At 40.0% G+C, this 20,060-nt stretch overlaps 1 protein-coding gene across 2 annotated transcripts in view; it reads left to right on the forward strand.

Annotated features, from left to right (window-relative positions):
- The window catches only part of ATAD2B (ATPase family AAA domain containing 2B), an 89,202-nt gene extending 69,892 nt beyond the window's left edge, over nt 1-19,310 (forward strand). The window contains exons 25-29 of one of the 2 annotated variants that reach the window (XM_080342361.1): nt 9,978-10,673; nt 12,121-12,248; nt 13,360-13,488; nt 15,680-15,735; nt 15,880-19,310. In XM_080342361.1, the coding sequence (XP_080198487.1) occupies nt 9,978-10,673; nt 12,121-12,248; nt 13,360-13,488; nt 15,680-15,721 (995 nt within the window). In that variant the 3' untranslated portion in view covers nt 15,722-15,735; nt 15,880-19,310. Of the gene's footprint in view, nt 1-9,977; nt 10,674-12,120; nt 12,249-13,359; nt 13,489-15,679 lie in introns of both variants that reach the window. The other variant, XM_080342360.1, reaches the window with a different exon arrangement.
- The last annotated feature ends 750 nt before the right edge of the window (nt 19,311-20,060 follow it).

Raw genomic sequence — 20,060 nt, forward strand, 5'->3', positions numbered from 1 at the left:
AAAGCGCAAATGTTCTGGTGGGAATGTAGAGTGGGACGTGGGTCAAAAGCCTGATATGTGTAGTTGTATGATCACAGCATCACAAAATCGATCTGGTTGGAAGGAACCTCTGGAGATCTTCTGATCTTCCTTCTTGCCTCTTGTCACTGGGCACCAATAAAGGGTCTCGTTTCACCTTTGTATATATATGTGTGTGGAAAAGGAAACTCCCAGCAATGTACAGTTTGGTATGTCTGGTAAATTAACGATTGCTGAGTGGTTTAGACACACGTAGGGCATAAAACATGAGCATCTCTCTCATTATTGACATACTGTGTAGTAAAAATATGTCCTACTGCTCTATTTTGCCAGTAGATGGAGTATGTTGCATATTATTTCACTGTCTTGCAGTTGTTTCCTTTGATGTTACATATAAATAAACTGCATAGGGAAGATTTGGATTTACATTCTTATGGGTTTTTTTTTTCAGTTAACAATAATGTAGTGATAGACTGCAGATTTTATGCTTTATTCGTAGAGAAGATGTCTGTTATGCTAAATATGAGAGCTGTGAAAATGCCATTCGGAGCAAATAAAAATATTAAAATATTTTGTTTATGTGAAGTGTTAAAAATACAAGTTTTATACAAAAGTCATTTTATGAAATATGAAGTAAACACAGTGCTGACTTTTCCCAATAATTGAAGTGATTAGTGATGTCTATAGAAAGAACTGTAGGGAGGTTAAGCAAGGGTATAAAAACTGCTGCAGAAGATCTGGTTTCTAAAGTAATGATGTTTGGTCATACCTTTTTCTGTGGTAGTTTGGTTAATTTTTGTTTTCTGAATCTATCGTATGCGTTTCTGCTGTATAACGGAAAGGAGGTTTTGGCAGGAGTATTTAAAAAAATACTTTTAGAAAGAAAAAGTCTTTTATTTATAATCATTCTCAGAAGCTGTTTTATTTTTCCGTCTTTATCTGATTTTCATCCGTTCAGTCTCTTTTCTTTGACCTCTCCTAAACTGCTCTCAGTGTTTGCTGTACTTGAGGCATTTAGTGCTGTGTCAAAGGACATGGTGGACCAGATGCCACGTGGTTTTGATTATTTTAACTGTTTTCTGCCTTTTGGACTAGTTCTCAATTTGGATTCAGAATTTGGCATATTAACAGTCATCCAGATGCTAACATTAAAACCCTAATAGCTGCTGGTGTTTTGTCACAAATCCTACACTTGCTACTGTTTTATTTTCTCCTCTTGCTCTCCAGAAAAGGGATTTGACTTGACTTGATTCTCACTTGAGACAGAGGCAAGTACTGTAACTTTACGAACATCATTAAAAGTCATTTTTATGGGTTTTAAGGACGTGTTTATTCAGAGCTGAGACAACTGTCTCTTTATTTCTTTATCACTTTGTTCTGGGTAGCGTAGCATGTAGCATCTGGGATGAGAGTAGTTCCTCCTCCTGTGTCTGACTGTGCCTTCAACCAGATGCTTTAAAAGAAAGTTGCAAACATTTGAGAATTTTCCTTTTTTTTGCCTGATTTTGAAGGAAATACCAACTTGGCTGATTCTGAGTTGTTAACAGTTCTTTTAGAACCCGTAGGCTTTGTCATTCCAACTTAAAATGCCATTTAGTGCATTTGTGGGAGTTGCAATAAATCCTGACTGCCGGTTCTTTTTTGGGATCCCATCAAACTTTTACATTCAGTGCTATCTAGTGGCAAAGAAATCTTCGTTCATCATTATTAAATACTCGCCTCTTGAATTAACCCAATGTCTTTTTTCTCTGACGGGGGGCCAAGAGGGTCACCTAATCAGTGACTTTCGAAATATTCTCTTGTTTTTCATCTCCTTTCTAACTCAGTAATGCAAGATTGCTCAGCCTCTCTTAAGGAGGTTTTCCTGAAAGCATTATCAGCACCGTTCTTATAAATATGGCAAAAAAGAGAGATTTTTAAGACAAAGTTTTTTTAATGAGTTCTATTTTTTTCCCCTTAAGTGGTACATACAAGCAATGTAATAAAGTTTTCTGACCTTTTAGATATATCTTATTCCTTCTCCCCTTTGAAAATTGTGGCAGTATTTCCTTTAAATAGTCTAAGGACTTGGTGTCAAGGTTTTGTCTGCAGAAGCTGTTGATGTTCTTGTGATTATTACAAATTTCTTAACCTCAGTTTTCTTTGTTTTTTAAGAATTTTGCCTCCTCGACGCAGAAACTGATGGGCAGCCTTGAAGCTTTCAGCTGTATGATATAACTGAATGCTGTAAACCCTATTGAATGTCATTTTAATTAGAGCAGGAACATCATCTCAGCTTGTGAAGCTGCAGAAGAACGTTGTGTTTGCTCGTGGCTCTCTTGCAGCAGGGAAGATGTCGTTCAGTCGTCCCCAAGAGCCGTCTGAATGTACCAAAAATGTAAATAGCTGTAATAGTTGCTATTGCAAAGAGCTCCCTAGCAGAGGGAAAATTAGCACATCTATAGAGGTGGAAAGTCTAAAACTGATCTCCACAGCTGGAATTAATCTGATTGTCTCTTCACTTTTGACTTCATTTTTTCTCTTTAATTTTTCTATGTGACTGTCTTGTCAGGTACCTTACTAACATAATTGCTCTGGTTTCATGTAAATGGTATTTTTAGCTTGGTTTCCCAAGAAAATACCACCATGCTCTCTGTCCATCTCGGCTCCCCTAATAACTTCTGAATCATTTTGCCAGGCTCAGGCAGATTTGACAGGAGTTGAGTGCTGAAAGATAAGATTTCTGCGAGTTTTGTGAAAATTGGTAGCCGGATAAATCTACGCATCTGCTGAAGCAAAAGGCTATAGATTGAAAATGGTAGTTACCTGTTAGAATCATAGAATAGTTTGGGTTGGAAGGGACCTTCAAAGCTCATCCAGTGCCACCCCTGCCATGAGCAGGGACATCTTCACCCAGATCAGGTTGCTCAGAGCCCCGTCCAGCCTGGCCTGGGATGTCTCCAGGGATGGGGCATCCACCGCCTCTCTGGGCAACTTGGACCAGTGTTTCACCACCCTCAGTGTAAAAAAAAAAGTCTCATCATGGTCTACAGCTTCCTCACAAGGGGAGGAGGAGGGGCAGGGCCGAGCTCTCTTCTTCAGTGACCAGTGACAGAACCCCAGGAAATTGCAGAAGATGTGCCAGGGGAGGTTCAGGTTGGACATGAGGAAAAGGTTCTTCACCCAGAGGGTGCTGGAGCACTGGAACAGGCTCCCCAGGGAGGTGTCACGGCCCCAAGCCTGACAGTGTTCAAGAAGAGACTGGACAACGTCCTCAGACACACGGTGTGAACTGTGGGGTTGTCCTGTGCAGGGACAGGAGTGGGACTCCATGATCCTTGTGGGTCCTTCCAACTCAGGACATTCTGTGCTTCTGTAATTCTTTGTCTAGCCTGAATCTCCCCTGTTCTGCCTGCCCTTGTTAGCTGATGGGTTAAAACTGTGTGCTGGCCAGATGGGGTAAATCTGTTAAGCTGTTCAGCCAAGGTGGGGAGGAACAGGAGATACTTGGAGAGTTTTGTGAGAAATACTGGGAAGAGCTTGAATTGAGAGCGTTATAGGGGTGGTAGGGAAGGCAGGTGACTGAGGGCAGAAAATGCTGGGGGTACCGCAGCCAAGATTATTTTTTTTTAAACACACTTCACCTTGTCTTACGGAACTTCTGTTTGAGCACAAGTTCCCAGGTTCCTCAAGTAGTTGTTTATATCACTTGTTATATATGCTATGTATGTTAAGTTGTTGTGTACATTTTTCTAAATCTATTTGTCAGGTCTGTGCCTTAATTGCCTTCTGTCTAGGTGAAGAAAATGACACGTCTTCTAGGGGTTATTTCCACAGTCACTTTGAGCTGGTGAGACTGCAGGTTACTGCTAAAGGTGCCGTCTTGCCTTTTCGCTGGCTGCGTATTTCCACCATCTCCCCTGTGCCAGCACCATCGTTTGTGAGGTGGAAAGCTCAGTTGGGGATCTGAAGATGTTGAAAACTAACCCAGAAAATAAAAATGTATATATATGTAGTGTTTCGGACAGATTTAGTTCCCTTATCTGTTTTACTGCAGGAACAGTAGTGCTGGCAGAAATGAGGTGGTGAAAACGCTATAGCTGGCTTTGGAGGGAGAAATGGCTTTGTCTGTTAGTAGAAGCTGGCACCTCGTTTTGCTTTTTAAGCCATGGTGGAACTGTGCTCTGTTCTTTCGTACTGCTTATCTCTGACTGCAGTTTGGGACTTGGTGGCTGAAAACTCCAGAGACTTTCAAGTGGACTATTCAGTGCCCCTTGGTAAGGAATGTGGAGCTACTGGAAACAGCTAAATTACTGTAGCAGAGATACAGGTATCCTGGATGCTGCACGAGAGAGTGTGAATTGCTGGTAATAAGTGCTTTCTCAAGGCTTTTGAGTTGCTTTACACACAAGACATCAGAAAGAGGTGTAGGGTTTTGATCGTGGAAGAAAAACTTAAAACAGGTGCGTTGCTTCAAGTGGTTCTTGATGATATTGCAGACACAAAATCTAGATCCATGGTGATCTTGCTTTCCATGAGAATCTCCTTTGGATTTTAACCCCCAGGAGTTCTTCATGAAATAGAGGTAACAACAGAGAATCTACTGTTTGATGGATGAGAGTTTTATCGTTTAATGACAGAGGATTCACATTCTCTGGTGGACTTTCAAGCAGTGCAGAGGCATGGCAGGGTCTTCTTTTCTGCAGCATAAAGTGAACTTGTTAGTCCCCACTAATACTGTACTACACTCAACGTACTGCAGTAGTCAAACTACAGAAATTGCAAGAGAAACATCTCTGCTTTGACTGCTACATCTTCTCGTTAGACTTCCTCCACATTAAGGCAAGCAGACTTGCTTGTTAATGATTGACAATCTTTGGATCTTCCTATTATATCTGCTTCCTTTTCCAGCTGTTAACTTTATTTCTGTACAGTCTGCACTTCTGTCACTGTACGGAGGGATCTGAGGAACGGCAACAGCGTGTTCCTCAACTTTGGAGCTTCTGTACCATTCCCCCATGTTTTTGAGATCTACTTTCTGCCAAAAAAGTGACATTTACCTCCAGATCTTGCAGAAACACTTCAGGAAGGTGGGGAAGATCTGTGATTTAGTTTGTATTGTTTGGGATTTTTTGACCATCACTGTTCTTCAGTATCCAGGAACCATACCCTGCTTTGGATGGAGTTGGTGTGCATCCCTAGGTAAGGGTGCTGGTTTCACCAGAAGATGTTGTCATGACTTGGGAGTCTTAAGGCAGAACCTGACAGTGGGCCAGAACTTCTGAAAGCCTGCTACAGGTTTAATTTCACTTAACTTGTGCCTGGAGGGCTGTTCTTCCTGCAGTTAAGTGCAGGATTTGTATTGTTTAATCGTGGGGGGAAATGCTGTCTGCCTGGAGTTCAAGGATCTTTCAGCTGACTCTTAAGTGTCTCAACATAGGAATGGAAGAATTGAGCGACCTCGCTGCTTAACAAAATCTAAACCAAATTTGTGCTCAGTGATTAATTACATTGTATTACATCTCACTTTTTAAAAATGCTGTCTGCAGAGACTCTGCAGCTTCGGGGAAAAAAAGACCGGAGCGAGGAAGGGTTGTTTTTGATACCAGCTTCATGGGAACCCAAGTGAAATGTTATCCGTGACTCGTGGTCGAACAGGTATTTATTGCCATTAAAAGTTCTGAATAACGACTTACAAAGGAGCAAACCAAGAAAGAAACTAGAGCTGAAGTGAGGATCCCTTTGGCAAATCTATAGAGGTTATGTGAAGATGATAGTGAGAAGAGTTCAGCAATTCAGAAGGCAAGTGAGTGTATTCATGTGTGAATAATTGGTATTATAATAGTTTGAGTTACAGAAAGTCAGTTCTATAAAGCAGGATTCCTCTGACAATAGTATTTCTACTGCCTCTGGCACAAACACTGCCAAAAGACTGGATATCAATGGGTAGATTTCAGATGAGTCGTTTTAAAAGGAAAAACTGAAAAGGTGTTAAGGTGTTAACTTGCAATTGTCTGTACCCTGTTAATTTTTTTAACAAAGTTAACTTAAAGTTTTTTCCTGTAAATAGCTGTTCCATGCTGTTACTTACTGTAAACTTTTTTGTGTCATGAATCACCCTGACCGTAAAATAAAACGTGGGATTCTATTCTTGCTAGTTTACAGTCTTATATTGACATTAAGGTAGAGAGAGGGGAGTCCAGATTAGGTTCATTTTTTAGCATCAGTCTATTATTGCAGTAGCTCCTGCCCATTAGACCTGTAGTTTTGCATCAGTTATACCCTGTGGTAGCTCCTTTTCCCTTTTTGGATCATATCTTGGAGGATTCAGCGATAAATTTTACTCTTTCCTGCCTAATATGACAGCTTCTCAGGTCTGTGTTATTCTCTCACTAGTGCCTTTTTCTTTCCAGTAAATATAATCAGTGCAGGTGATGAAATCTGGTGCCGACTTCTACATTTGGCCATTAAACATGCTGCATTAAACACCTTCCTACTTGCGCCACTCTCTCAGCTGTACTGGGGGAAGTGGGCAGGACAGACAGACAGACAGGTGGTGGGTTTTGTTCTTAAATGTTGGATTCCTTGCTCAGCTTTCCCCTCTTCCTAGAGGCTTGGCTGGCTGGATAAAAGGAAGATCTCTGTAATGATGTTATGGGTGCTGATGATCTGGAACCAGAATTTCTTCTCATATCCCAAAGGACGTTCCTTTGCACAGAGCAGAAAGGTGTCGCTTTGAGGGAGCGGTTTAAATGTGAGGACTAGAATTTATTTTCAATACGATCAAAAGCGTAAAAACTGATGAATGGGCTCAAAGATACATTAGGTGGGGGACTAAGAATCTTACTGAGGCCTTGAAAATGATGTGGGCGGTTTTGTGTTAAATTCAAATGAGAGATTTAGGTGGGTTTATGAAAGTCTGCAAAGACAAGGCTTTCATGGCTGGGATGGGGGAAAAAGGTCAATTTTTAGAAGTATACAGACAAAAATACCAGGATTTTTGAAGTGTTGGTTGCTTGTTGGTTACAGGTCTGGATGTCTCAGCTGATGGTGGTTCTGCCTTAAGAAATCGTAAGAGTCTAGGATGGGAAAACTTTAGCATTAACTGAATTTTATCAACTAAATCAACAAAAGTAGCTAAGTTATTGCTTCTGTCAGTACAAATACAGTTAAATATTAGGAGGGCATGTTCTGCAGGATCTGGTGATGAAACTCTGTTCTTTCTTCAATCTCAGGGTTTGGTTGGAGGTATCAATTTTTTAAAAATACTGTGACATAACACCCATTTTATAATAATAGCAGCGTTTCAACCAGAGCTCTGTATGTGTGCATACTTGAATGAGGTAGCTGAACATTTTCTGCTTTTACCGGTTTTGATGCAGTGTAAACCTCAGAACTCCTGGGTGGGCATCTTCTGCGGCGCCTTTTGGGGTTGCTTTGTCCTATTATAATTTAAAACAACAAAACCCAGCATGCACAACGTATGTTCTAATACTACTGCGTAAGATGAGAGTTCAGCCGGACTTGCTGACTGTCATTTAGGAGAACTTGAAGTTTAATGAAATGTGTAATATAGGATTAATTTCATTTTGCTTTAATGAGATTTCTCGCACACTTGGGAACTTTAGGAGATGCACTTGTGTGTTTAGGCAAGGTGTGGGTTCTCATCCTGGGAAAGGCTCGCACGGCGGACAAAAGGAATCCACTAGTAAAATGGGCATATTTGAAGTGCAATTCATTGATATAATAAATGTCATATATGTTTGACATTATAGGACTCTTACAGCAAAGTCGGTCTGAAAAGCTAAAATCAGCGTACCTTTAAAAAATGAAACTTTCTTATTAACTTCTACACTTTAGGACATATTAAATTTCCTTTAAAAGACTTTTACATTCCTTCTGTGTTTTATTTGTTCATCTTTGCAGTTGACCTGAGGTTAAACTCGTTGCCTAATAGGGGCATTTTTTTTTTGTCTGTAAGTTAATATCTCCCTGTTTAGTTTCAGATTTGCCGCTTCTGTTGTTAATGAAAATCTCTTGCACAATCTAGGGAAAGATTATGTGAACTCCTGAAGATTTACGTGAGCAGGTTGTAGTTTGTCAGCAATAAAACAGTGAAACAGGCTGTAGAAACCACAATCAAACCTACAAAACAGCTGGAGAAAGGGGGTTTTCCCCTTTAATCTTACAGTTCTCAGTGAGGATTATTTGTAACAATAAATACACACTCCAAGACTGGCTTTATTGCAGTGTGACTGTAGATTTAGATAGCTTTGAAAACTAAAAGGTTAAGATTTATTTGTAATGTAGTAAACCACCTGCTTACATACACTGTTCGTGGGGAGGAGATGCCGAAGTACAGTTGTGCTTCTCTGAGCCGCTGTGATTTAATCCTCAACACTTGTTCCTGCGTAGTGCTTGTGTCTTCAAAGCAACTTAATAAACACTGGTCTTTGTGACTCAATGTGAGGTTGGCAGACACAGATCTACGGCTTAATATCCTGTAAATCAACCTACATATACCAAGAACATTATGGAGGTGCTCAACACGGGAGTTCCTTTCAAAATGGAGGAAAATCTGTTAATCTCCATTGGCTGTGATTTTCAATTCTAATCACTTGGCTGCAACTTCAGCACTTCTGCAAAAATATGAGCAGTCTGCATCATTACTTGAATTTCAATGTAGAAGTTTCCGTTTTACCCAGTTTTCTCATTAGTCTTCTGCGCTGTGTCCTATTAGTGCTCTGGAAAAGGGCATCGACAACATTATTAGGTTTGAATGGCAAGTGCACACCCCAAAATCTCTTTGAGATTGATGCCTTAGTTGTAGCTTCTTGCAAATAGGTTAGTAAAGAGAATTTCCTTTCTGAATAAAGTTCACTGTGGTTTTTTTGTTTTGTTTTGTTTTATTTTGTTTTTTAAGGCACAGAAAGCACACATAAGAAATAGGAAAAAATGAAACAAGTAAGGATGCAGAAGTAAGGAAAAAGGATCACAGGCCCACGATGCTTCAAGTTGAGTTGTGTAGTATGGGGGAAGGCATTGGTGATGAGGGGCTGTGATTCCCTTTCTGCTTATAGACTCATTGCACACATGCAGATGTTTGTCTTGCTGTAGACAGGGTTGTTAGAATGGTCTGGGTCTATAACAAAGATCCTCATTTTATCAAAACCACATTTTATCAGTGCAGTGAACTTGAAGACAGAGGTGGGAATGAATGGGAGATTGAGCTGATTTAAACAGCGAAGATATCTTTGAATTGACAACGGACATAAGTTGAAAGAAGTGAGAGATGCTGACTGGATATAGGGCAAAAAGCCTTTTCACTGTTAGGACAATCATGTGTTGGTGCGGGATGCCCGTGGATGTCGTGTGGTCTGTGTCCATGGGAGTTACCAACACATGGCTGGATAAAGCCCTGAGCAACACGCTTTGTCCTCAGAGCTGCCCTGTTTATTTAGTAGCTTGGACTAGAGACTTCCTGATGTCCCTTCCAACCTGAATGATTCCATAAATCCATGGATTGCACTTCATTTGTTTTGTTGTGTAGCAATTTTGAATTACTGAGGTTCTAAAAAAGGGAAAATGAGAATAACTGTCTATATAGTGTGCATTACCCAAATGAGATTGACTGATTTCTGTGTCATTGCTTAGCTGTTTTCTTTTAGTGTTTTACCTACGAATGGGTATATAAAATGCATTAAGTAGGAAAGGCTAGCAGGTCTTCCTGATTTCCATAGCTTAGAGTAGGAATCGTGTCCATGGCTGAGCATTCACCCCTTGTACTTCTAAAAGTCCTTGGTATCTGTAATAGGCTCGCATGGAAATCCAACAGACAGGTTGCTTTATTCCTTGAAATATGAACCCATTTGATTACCTCACCCACTACAGCATATTCTAATATCCTAGTGTGTTTACTGAGGAGTACCTGTGCATCTAAGTGTGGGTGGTTTTTTCTTTCCCCTCTTGTTATAATTCAGTTCGAATAAGGAGAAAATCGAGACGGCGCTCACAGTGGGGCAAAGGCATTATTAAGAAGAGGAAAGTCAATAATCTAAAGAAAGATGAAGATGATGCAAAGTTTGCTGATGATGAAAATCACGGAGAGGACAGTAAATTGCTGGAAAATGGAGAGCTGGAAATCAGTACTGACTGCATTGAGGAGAACGGAGAGGAAACAGGAGATCTCTCTATGACAAATGATGAATCCTCTTGTGATATTATGGATATAGATGCAGAGCAGAGGCTTAACAATGGGACATCAGGAAAGGAAAACAATTTTGCATCCACAGAAGAAGAGAGCTCAAATGAATCTCTCTTAATAACCGACAGTGTTACCCTGAGTGCTGAAAAGGAATTAAGGAAGGATTCTGCATCGAAAGGGGACTGTGTGAATGGAGAGACATCTGCACACAGCGCGGAGCGTGTTGCTGCTCCAGCGTGTCACAATGGGAAGATGGAAACGGTCGATGCTGTTTCACCCTGTGACAACAGCGATGGGTCTAGTAACAAACACAAATCTCCGTCTGAAGATCAGCCAAAGGAGAAAATGGAAGGTTCCAGTGAAAGTCAAGGAGCTGATCCGGTGAAAGCTGAGTTACCACATTGCAGCAATAATGAAAAAACACTACAGAGCACAGACATTGAAACTAAAGATGCTGAAGCAGATAAAGAAGGTATAGCTTGTTTTCAGTGTTTCTGTCCTTAGTGTCCAAGTTAATAAGTGTGTTTTTAATTGTAATATATTACAATTATTATTATATGATAATATTTTATGAACTGCTCTCTAATTATTTGAAACTTTCAGTGTGTTTACAACATTTAATTCTACATAGTTAATTTAGAGGTCCATCCTTGACCTGCGGTAATGTTATCTTAGACAAGTAAGTATATATCCATACTTAAAATACTCTGTTTATTTTTGTTCGCTTTATAGGAAATACTGAAAATACAATATAACATTTAAACAGTAATTGAAGACTTTAAAATATTCTCAATGCAGATACATGTATGTTTTGGCCTATATGTTCTATCTGATCTGTATTTTGATCTGTATTCTATGTTTTTATTTGTTTTTAGAGATTTATGATAACAGTATCAGTATCATTGGCGTTGGATGAAGGACCATGGAAATACAGAATGCATTCCTTTAAAAATATTTGCTAGTAGCATAAATTAAAGCATTTTAACTAATAGCAAATGTCAGATAAACCATTGTTTATCTAATGGAGGAGGTATCAGGCTTTGGAGTCAGTCAACACAGTAACAGTGCAGCAAAAAGATAAGAGAACGAGAAGGGAGATCCTGGTGGTGCATGAAAGAAGGGGCCATGTCCTTTGAAGACAAGAGACACAGTTTCCTCAGGGAAGAGAAATAAAAGCCTTATGCATGATTGCCTTTTTAATGAGCTTTTCAGAATTATCTAAGAGAATGATGAAATCTTGACTTCAAAAGTTAGTGCTGAGATTTGCGAAGTAAATGAGCTTTAATGAGAGATCAGAATTCTGAGAATATCACTGTATACATGTTGGCTGTGTTTGTACATACGTATTTTTTCAAAGGCTGAGGAGAATCACAGAATCATTTTATACCAAGTTGGAAGGGACCATGAGAATAGTAGAAGAAAGGTCCTAAGAATATCAGAAGAGTATGATGTATGATAAGAGCCTTTACATTTCTAAATGTAGTTTAAATTTTGTGTATGTTAAGGATGGTTATAATGACAAGGGCTCCTCAGAAAAAAGTCAAATGAGAATTTGATTCACTTAAGCAGAAAGATTTTAAGTGTCAGCTTAAGATCTGAACTTCACTTAGAATTTGATGTTGCTTAGTAGAAATGATAAAATGGAAAAGCTTTTCTGGTTACGTTCAGTTTTCTGTTGGGACTTTGCAGTTCAGTTTTGAAGGTTACCAGTTTCACCTGTGTTTCTTGAACTCTTGTTTTGTGCACCTATAAACATTCAGAATTCTGCAAAGCTGATGACTAATGTGCACCGCTACAATCATGCTTATTTGGTTCAGAAAAAACCGACAAACCAAACAAGCAAAATCAAACCGAAGCGAAGAAACAAGCTGTTCATTTTGAGAGGCTGACAGTGCTGATAATTGTTTTTCCAATTACAGGTATGCTCAAAAGCAAGAAAACACGCAAAGTTGCTGTGGAACAGTCAAAGCCCACAAGTTTGGAGCAGGTCCCAGAGGAACCATCAGATCCCTTACCCTCTGTAGTTGTTGACCATGACAGACTAAAGGTAATGGAGCCGAAAAAGAAATTGAACTGTTTGCTTCATGAAAAATGCTTCCTCTCTCGGTTTGAAGCAACATTTCCTTTGGTTTTGACTGCAAACAAGTATTGTGGCCACAGTAACTTTTGAAGATGGTTTGTCAATTGGTATTTTTTGGATGGCAAGTTAATAGAACTACTTTATCCTTACTGTCCCATCATTCCTACCTTAACAAATCCAGTAATGGCACAGCAGTCCAGTCTTTTAATTGCGGTTTTTGCAGGTACTCATATGTGTTAATTGGACATGCCAGTTACTGAGGAACTGCTGGGTGCCTACTAATTAGGAGTTAACATCATCTTTTGCCTTCCCGTGTACTTGGTGGAAAGAACCGTTAGTGGATTGGAGAGCAAATTGGAATTTGTGCTGATGTTTTGGCGTCAGACTGAACCCCTGCTAGTTAATTTTCTCTCAGTTTTGTGTCTTTTATAGCAAAGTTACAACAGAATTTGCTGTCTTCTGTTGTAGAAACTAGCTTGACCTACTATGAAATTTAGATCCCATTTGTTGTGGAGTACAGATGATCTCCTTGGAATCAATAGGAGCATTATTAAATTTTACTCTCTGCTACTATGTAAAATACACACTTTTACCTTTTGTTTCTGAGCAGGTTTAGATGTATTGTACTCCCTCTGCTTTTATTGTACCATTTTTTGACATTTGTCAAATTCCACACGTTTCCATCTAGTATTTCTTACCATTTCATGCCACTGCAAGTTCTTAAAAATGTCTGCTTTAGCTATCAAGACAGTGTTTATGGGTTGTTTTGCTGTAATTATTGACCGAGTTGAAACAAGATGAAGTATCTTTCAAACAGAGCAAACATTGCTCCAGCTATACTGAGTATAAAATCTAAGACAAGGAAAAAAGTCTGCGTGCACACAGAGAAGTGAGAAAAGAGACACTGAGTCCTTCTGGATCTACATAGAAGCAGAGGCCTTACTGATAGGCAGGTGTGGCCCATTTTATTTGTATGAATGCCTCCAAAATAGGGCTTCAGAAGGAGATTGTGTTTCTAATTTGTCCTTTAAAAAAAAGTGATTATGAAAACCCTCTTCATCTTTTGTTGTTCCAACAGAAACTGCTTGATTTGGTGGTTAAGAAAAGTGACAACCTGACTGTTGACCAACTTGAGAGATTGTATTCACTCCTCAGTCAGTGCATCTACAGACATCGCAGAGACTATGACAAATCACAGCTTATAGAGGTGATGTTGTGCAGTTACTTTTATTCTTTATCTGAATTTCGTGAAGCTGTTTTTTCAAGTACTGAGTTAAGCTATGAGTTCATTGCTGTACTAGCAGGCAAAAGCTTCAAAGAGGTTTTGAGAAAACTATCTATAAGCAGAAAAGTTTAGCGTAGTAATGACTTAAAAAAGAGGTTGTTTCTAATAATACTTTCCTCAGAATAGGATTAAGAATTTAACCTAAAAGAATGGAGGAAAAAGAGGAGGGAATACAGCAGCACATGCTAGCAGAGTTAAAATAGGGTAGAAGCAGTTTCAGCATTTGAGGTATAGAGTAACAATGGATGTAGCAGCTATTCTATAGGCACATAGAGCCCATGTTGCTGCAGTTGTGTAACTGGGCCAAAAAACCAATCCGTACCTCTAGTCCATGGAGTTTGCTGGTTGTGACTTTCATACAAGACCTTAAAAATTTGCAGACGTTCTCTAGATGGGTAAATACGCCCTTGGAAAAGTCCGGCGCAGCAGGATGTAAGGCAGGAGTAAGGGCTGACACACCAGAATTCTGTGCTGCTGTTCAGTGAGACCTGGTCAGGATGGAGGCTGGGCAGAGAAGAACCTGATGAAGTTCAACAAGGGCAAGTGTAGGGTCCTGCACCTGGGGAGGAAAAACCCCAGGCACCAGTACAGGTCAGGGATGGACCTGCTGGAAAGCAGCTCTGCAGAGAAGGACCTGGGAGTTCTGGTTGACAACAGGTTGACCATGAGCCAGCAATGTGCCCTTGTGGCCAAGAAGGCCAATGGTACCTGGGGTGCATTAGGAAAAGTGTGACCAGCAGGTGGAGGGAGGTTGTTCCTCCCCCTTTACTCTGCTCTGGTGAGGCCACATCTGCAGTTCTGTGTCCAGTTCTGGGCTCCCCAGTTTAAGAATGACAAGGAATTACTGGAGGGAGTCCAGACGTGGGCTACGAAGACGATTAAGGGCCTAAAGCATCTTTCTAATGAGGAGAGACTGAGAGAGCTGGGTCTGTTCAGCCTGGAGAAGAGAAGCTGAGAGGGGATCTTATTTATTATTAGAAATATCTCAAGAGTGGGTGTCAAGAGGATGGACCAGACCCTTCAGTGCTGCCCAATGACAGGATGAGGGGTAACGAGCACAGGCTGAAGCACAGGAGGTTCCATCTGAACATGTGGAGAAACCTTTCCTTTGAGGTGCCAGAGCCTTGGAACAGGCTGCCCAGAGAGGTTGTGGAGTCTCCTTCTCTGGAGACATTCAAACCCACCTGGACACATTCCTGTGTGATCTGCTCTGGTGAACCTGCTTTAGCAGGTGGGTTGGACTGGATGATCTCCAGAGGTCCCTTCCAACCCCAACCAGTCTGTGAAGGCAGTTGTCTGGTTTGCCATCATCCTTTGCCTCTACTCTTGTTTGCTACCAAAGGCCTCCTGTCTGCATCGACAGCGAGCTGGACACGTCAGCATTGGCGTAGGCCAATTGTAACTGTGGACATGCATCCCTCCAGTGTTGTTGTAGCTGTAGAGGGTTTGGGATCAACTTGCTGATTCAACTGATAACCAGTCTTGCTAAAAAAAGAACCAGCAGTTGCTAGTTTCCAGTGAACACTATATATTTTTCTCCATAAATATTTTACAACAAAACCTGGAAAGGCCTTAGTGTAGGATATTGTAGAGTTCCTGCAGAATACTTTTCAAACCATTTTTGTGCTAGTCCTCTGCCATCTTCACCTAAAAATATGTTGAAAATCTGTGCCAAATGTTAGGTGGATTAAAAAGACATTTATCCAGCAGGAGTACGGGGACTGATCTTTATTTTGATTCTCCAAACTGTGCAGATATGTGTTTACAGCTGGGTCACCAACAGCGTAAGTGTGCAGTAAGACGAATTTGTGTAGTGTGCCATCACAATACTTTCTTAATGCATGTTGAGTGCATTAATTATGTAAGTGACCCTAATACCCTTGGATTTTCTTGGGGACTGTCACAGAGGAGCACTTTCCTGCATTAGTACTTTTTAATTAGTTTCTTTTGCCATATTTTGCTAGCAGGTAGCAGCTAATAAGCAGAAATGTCTGTTTTCCTATGAATTCTTTGTTCAGATTGAAAAATATGTATATATCCCAGTAAATACATTTACATCACATAACTTTGTTTCTGTGTACTTATGGATAACTGATGCTCTTGTCTCTTGCAGGAGATGGAAAGAACAGTCGTTGTGTTTGAAACATTCCTGTGAACTCGTCAAGATGGGTGGGTTTATCCTCTCAAACTGCTCACGGGAGAGCAGTCCTCTGAGCCATTCAGTTCCCATTTGCACCAAGCACGTACAGAGCCTTGGTCTTAAGTGCTCTCTCTTTTTTTTTCTTTCTGTTGAATTTGGTGCTATTGTCTCAGGTACCTGAAACCAACCAGCCTACAAGAACCAAACGGAACTTCATAGAGTTGTATCTGATATAAATAAAGAATACAATGCCACAGCTTGGAGATTTTTGGTGCTACAGAAACTGTTCTCATTTCTGCTCTTGTTCACTCTACATGCATTATCTTTGGGGAAACTTCAGGCAAAGTGGAGACCAACACATACAAGAGAACTGGAAAGAGCAGATCTAAGTTGAATATTTTTAAACAGGCAACCTTTCTTATTTTTTGTTTTTCCAATTTTTCTCTTCTCTGGGGTAATGGACAAAAAAATCTGTTCTAAAGAAGGCAATGATGCATTGTGGTAGGAATCTTGAGTAACTGGATGTACAGTGATTTGAAGATGAGGCTCTGTAGAACTGCCTTTAATGTGCCTTTTAGTCAATTGAGAAAGATAAGGCTAATCAATTGGTTTGGATTATAGCAAATGGCAATGTTAGAAAGCTGTCTTCAGAACGAAGATCTGCAAAAGAATGATTTGTATTCTCTTCATTGGATGGCAACCGGTGTTATGGTTCTATAATGCCTGTCTTACTCTACAGAACTAAACTAAGACACACTGAAAAAGCCACATTCTTTACCAAAATGGTGAAATTCCTTTTTCATTGGTGTATATTTGTTTCAGAAACAAGTTACACGGTGAAACTCTTCTGTGTTGCTAAAAGTGAAGCATTTTCCCACCACCTCCTTGTTTTCCATTTTGAGTTGTTTAAGAAAACCAAGTTTAATACTGGCAGGTTTCCTTCTGAAGTTCCGTGTTTGTAACATAGCTTGGACTGTGCAGTGCAGGTAAGAAGACACTATAGTTGGTCGAAGTCCTGGAGCCCAAGCTCGCTTGAAAATAAACCTTAAACCAGGCTTCACAGCGAGGTCCGTGTGAAGCATTGTTGGTGCGGGGGATCGGAGGACGGTCTCTTGACTCGATCTGTTCAGCCCAAAGTTCGCTGGGTCTGAATCGTGTAGTTCAAAACCTTTCCCTTCTGGAAACTGGAGAGAACAGTCTAGGCAGTTTCAAGAAACAAAACAAAACGTATTTTATCACAAGCTCAGCATTAAAACATTACCTGGGCTGATTTATTTCAAACCTACATGGAAAGTGTTTTAGAGACGTTGGTGTCACCGTCGTTAACCATTCATTGTGACTGTCCCTACGTAGCTGCCGAAGTGTCTTTCCAGAAATATGCAACGCGGTGTGATTAGTTTTTAATTAGAGAAAACAGTCTTGGACTACTGCAGAGATACTGAGCTACCTCAGCTTTTTGTATTTTAGTTACCAACAGTGTTCATGGAGGACTTGTGGTCGCTCTGCTCCCATTTCCAACCCGAAGAAGCGAGGTACGTGTCTCCACCTCGATGGCTGATTGTAGTGTAGTGCTGCAGAGGAACAACCTGGGCCTTGGGCTGCTGCAGTAATCCAAAGTGCTTTGTATATTACGATTAAAACAATTCCACCCTAGTTCTTGTTCTCCCCCCGAATGCCACTGTTTTTCTTTCCAGCTGATGTCAGGAGAAGGTTCTAAGGATTCATGTACATCTAGTTACACTTTCTAAATGCAACCCATGCAGAAACACTGTATTTTTTAGGTGGGAAAGTGCGATTAAAAAACAACAAAAACAAGCAGAAAACACATCTTAAATGAGATTCTTTGATCTCAGATTTGATTAATGGGATTTTTTTCCATGTTTTGTTTAGTATTTATTAGCATCATACCTGTTTGAGATATTTTTGTGTCTGGTACATTAACAGCATTTTGTATTTTGATGGAAATTGTTACAAACTTTAAGATTTGATTAAATGAAATGTAGCAGATCTTTTGTAGCAAGTTTCTGATAAAAGGGGGTTTTGCAAGTCTCAGGTTCTTGCTGCAGAATTTTTTAAGAATATTTATTCCAGTTTCACTTACTCAAAGGAGTTTTTGTTCAAGTAACAGCAGCACTTGTGGAAGATAAAACCGCATACGTTTTTAAGAAGATAATAAATTTATATGAATTAAAACAGTTGAGAATTTTAGTCACCAGTGAGCGCGAAAAGCAAGTTTAAACTAATGCCTAGCATTACAAATGGTTCTAAAAGGTCAGGTTTCTAAAGGAAAATTTTTACTGTCAGTTGTTGGTTGGGAAAAATCGTTAAGAGGCAACTTTACTAATTAAGGAGCTGCCATGTTGTCTTAGAGAAAAGTAGCTGATATCAGATGTTCTAGTGGACAGCTTACCTAAAATGATATATACTCGCCTTCCTAGCCCAAATAACCACATTCAGTTTTTGTTTTCCTTTACAGATGTCTGGTGGTTATAGCGTTAAAACAGCTGTTAATCTGTCCATGTGGTCTAAACTTGTTTACTCTTTGTATGTTTTTAATTTTTTTATTATTATTATTATTATTATTTTTTGCCACATAGCACTGGCAAGAGTTTGTACAAATTGACCCCTCTCTTCCTTGTTTCTTGTTGTGAGAGTTGCAAATAAACTCCTGTGTGAGTCCTTGTGCTGGGGTCAGTGGAAGGAAGGAGCTTCCTGGGGCTGGTGGGGCTGTTGTGGAGATATAGAGTTGCTCTTGGGTGAAGTTGATGGCTATGGAGTTAATTGTATTTGCAAGCTTGAATTTCACCTGTGATCATTTTTTTTTGGTTTCGTTTTGTGTCCTCTATATTGTTACTTGATTTCCTCATATGCCAATGTATTTATAGGATTACTGTTTTTTGTAATATCTTGTCTTCCTTTTGTTTTTTTTTTAATTAATTTGGTGGATCAGCTCAGGTTTTACCTTCAGGGCTCCTGAATGGCAGCTCCTGCAGCTGATAGTCATTTATTTTGTTTTTATTTTATTTTGTAATCGCAACGTAAGCTTGAATTTGGGCTTGTACTTGCATCTTTTGTATCTTGTACATTGGGTTATTTAGACATTGGGGAGTCCTATTTGGTTTCATTAACGTGTGTCTACTTGGTGGATTAAGTAGACTTCCTTCATCAACTATGGTATATTTTGGATTCTATAGTTTTATTCAGAACTGTGTTTAAATTGATGTTTTGCATTTTGGCTTCATTTTATGTTAGTTTGAAGTAAGTTATTTAATTTTTTTTTTTTTTTTTGAATTTCTGGAAATTTTGAACATTTTACTGTAATTTGTAATATAACTGCTGTGAAATACTTGAATAAAGGTGACAAGAAAACACAGCTCTAGCTCCTTCAAAAATGTGTTTAAAAAAGTACCGCCTAAGAGCTAATTTCAGTCTCTTCCTTACCAGACCTCCTTGATTTTGCAGTTCGGGTGTTTTACTCTGGGATCTTGCTGTTTAGTTGTTTAATCTATTATTAATTTTGACTGACAAAGTGAAACGAGCATTGTACGTTGGTGAGTGAACAAGGTATTTGTTATGAAGTTAAGCTTTGTGCTTAGAAAACATTTTCTGTTGTGTTGCAGCGCATCACCCAGGTCTGTGTGTCAGCATCCAATACCGGAATTTCTCAGTAGAGATTTTTAAGGAAAAACTCTCTTTTCTCCCTATCAAAATTGTTGAAGTTGTTCTTTTTGTGTGGTGGGTTTTTTTTAAAGATAAACTTTAATATATCTAGGAATTCATTTAGTTCCCCTCCCAATAGCTTGTGTGTAGGAGAGCAAGCTGCTGGAGGTTATGCAAGTGAAAAATCAGGCTGGAGAGTTGGGCAGGGAAAAATTTAATGAAATATAACAATAGAAAGTGCAGAGTCTTGTATGTGGGTAGGAACAACCCCAGCTTCCAATATAAGTTGGGGAATGACCTATTAGAGAGCAGCGTAGGGGAAAGGGACCTGGGGGTCCTGGTGGACAGCAGGATGACCATGAGCCAGCACTGGGCCCTTGTGGCCAGGAAGGCAAATGGTACCTGGGGTGTATTAGAAGAGGGGTGGTTAGTAGGTTGAGAGAGGTTCTCATGCCCCTCTACTCTGCCCTGGTGAGACCACACCTGGAATATTGTGTCCCGTTCTGGGCCCCTCAGTTCCAGAAGGACAGGGAACTGCTGGAGAGAGTCCAGCGCAGGGCAACAAAGATGATGGAGTGGAGCATCTCCCTTATGAGGAAAGCCTGAGGGAGCTGGGGCTCTTGAGCTTGGAGAAGAGGAGACCGAGGGGTGACCTCGATGTTTACAGATATCTAAAGGGTAAGTGTCACGAGGA

The sequence above is a fragment of the Nesoenas mayeri genome (assembly GCF_963082525.1).
Source record: "Nesoenas mayeri genome assembly, chromosome: 3".
Taxonomy (NCBI): Eukaryota; Metazoa; Chordata; class Aves; order Columbiformes; family Columbidae; genus Nesoenas; species Nesoenas mayeri.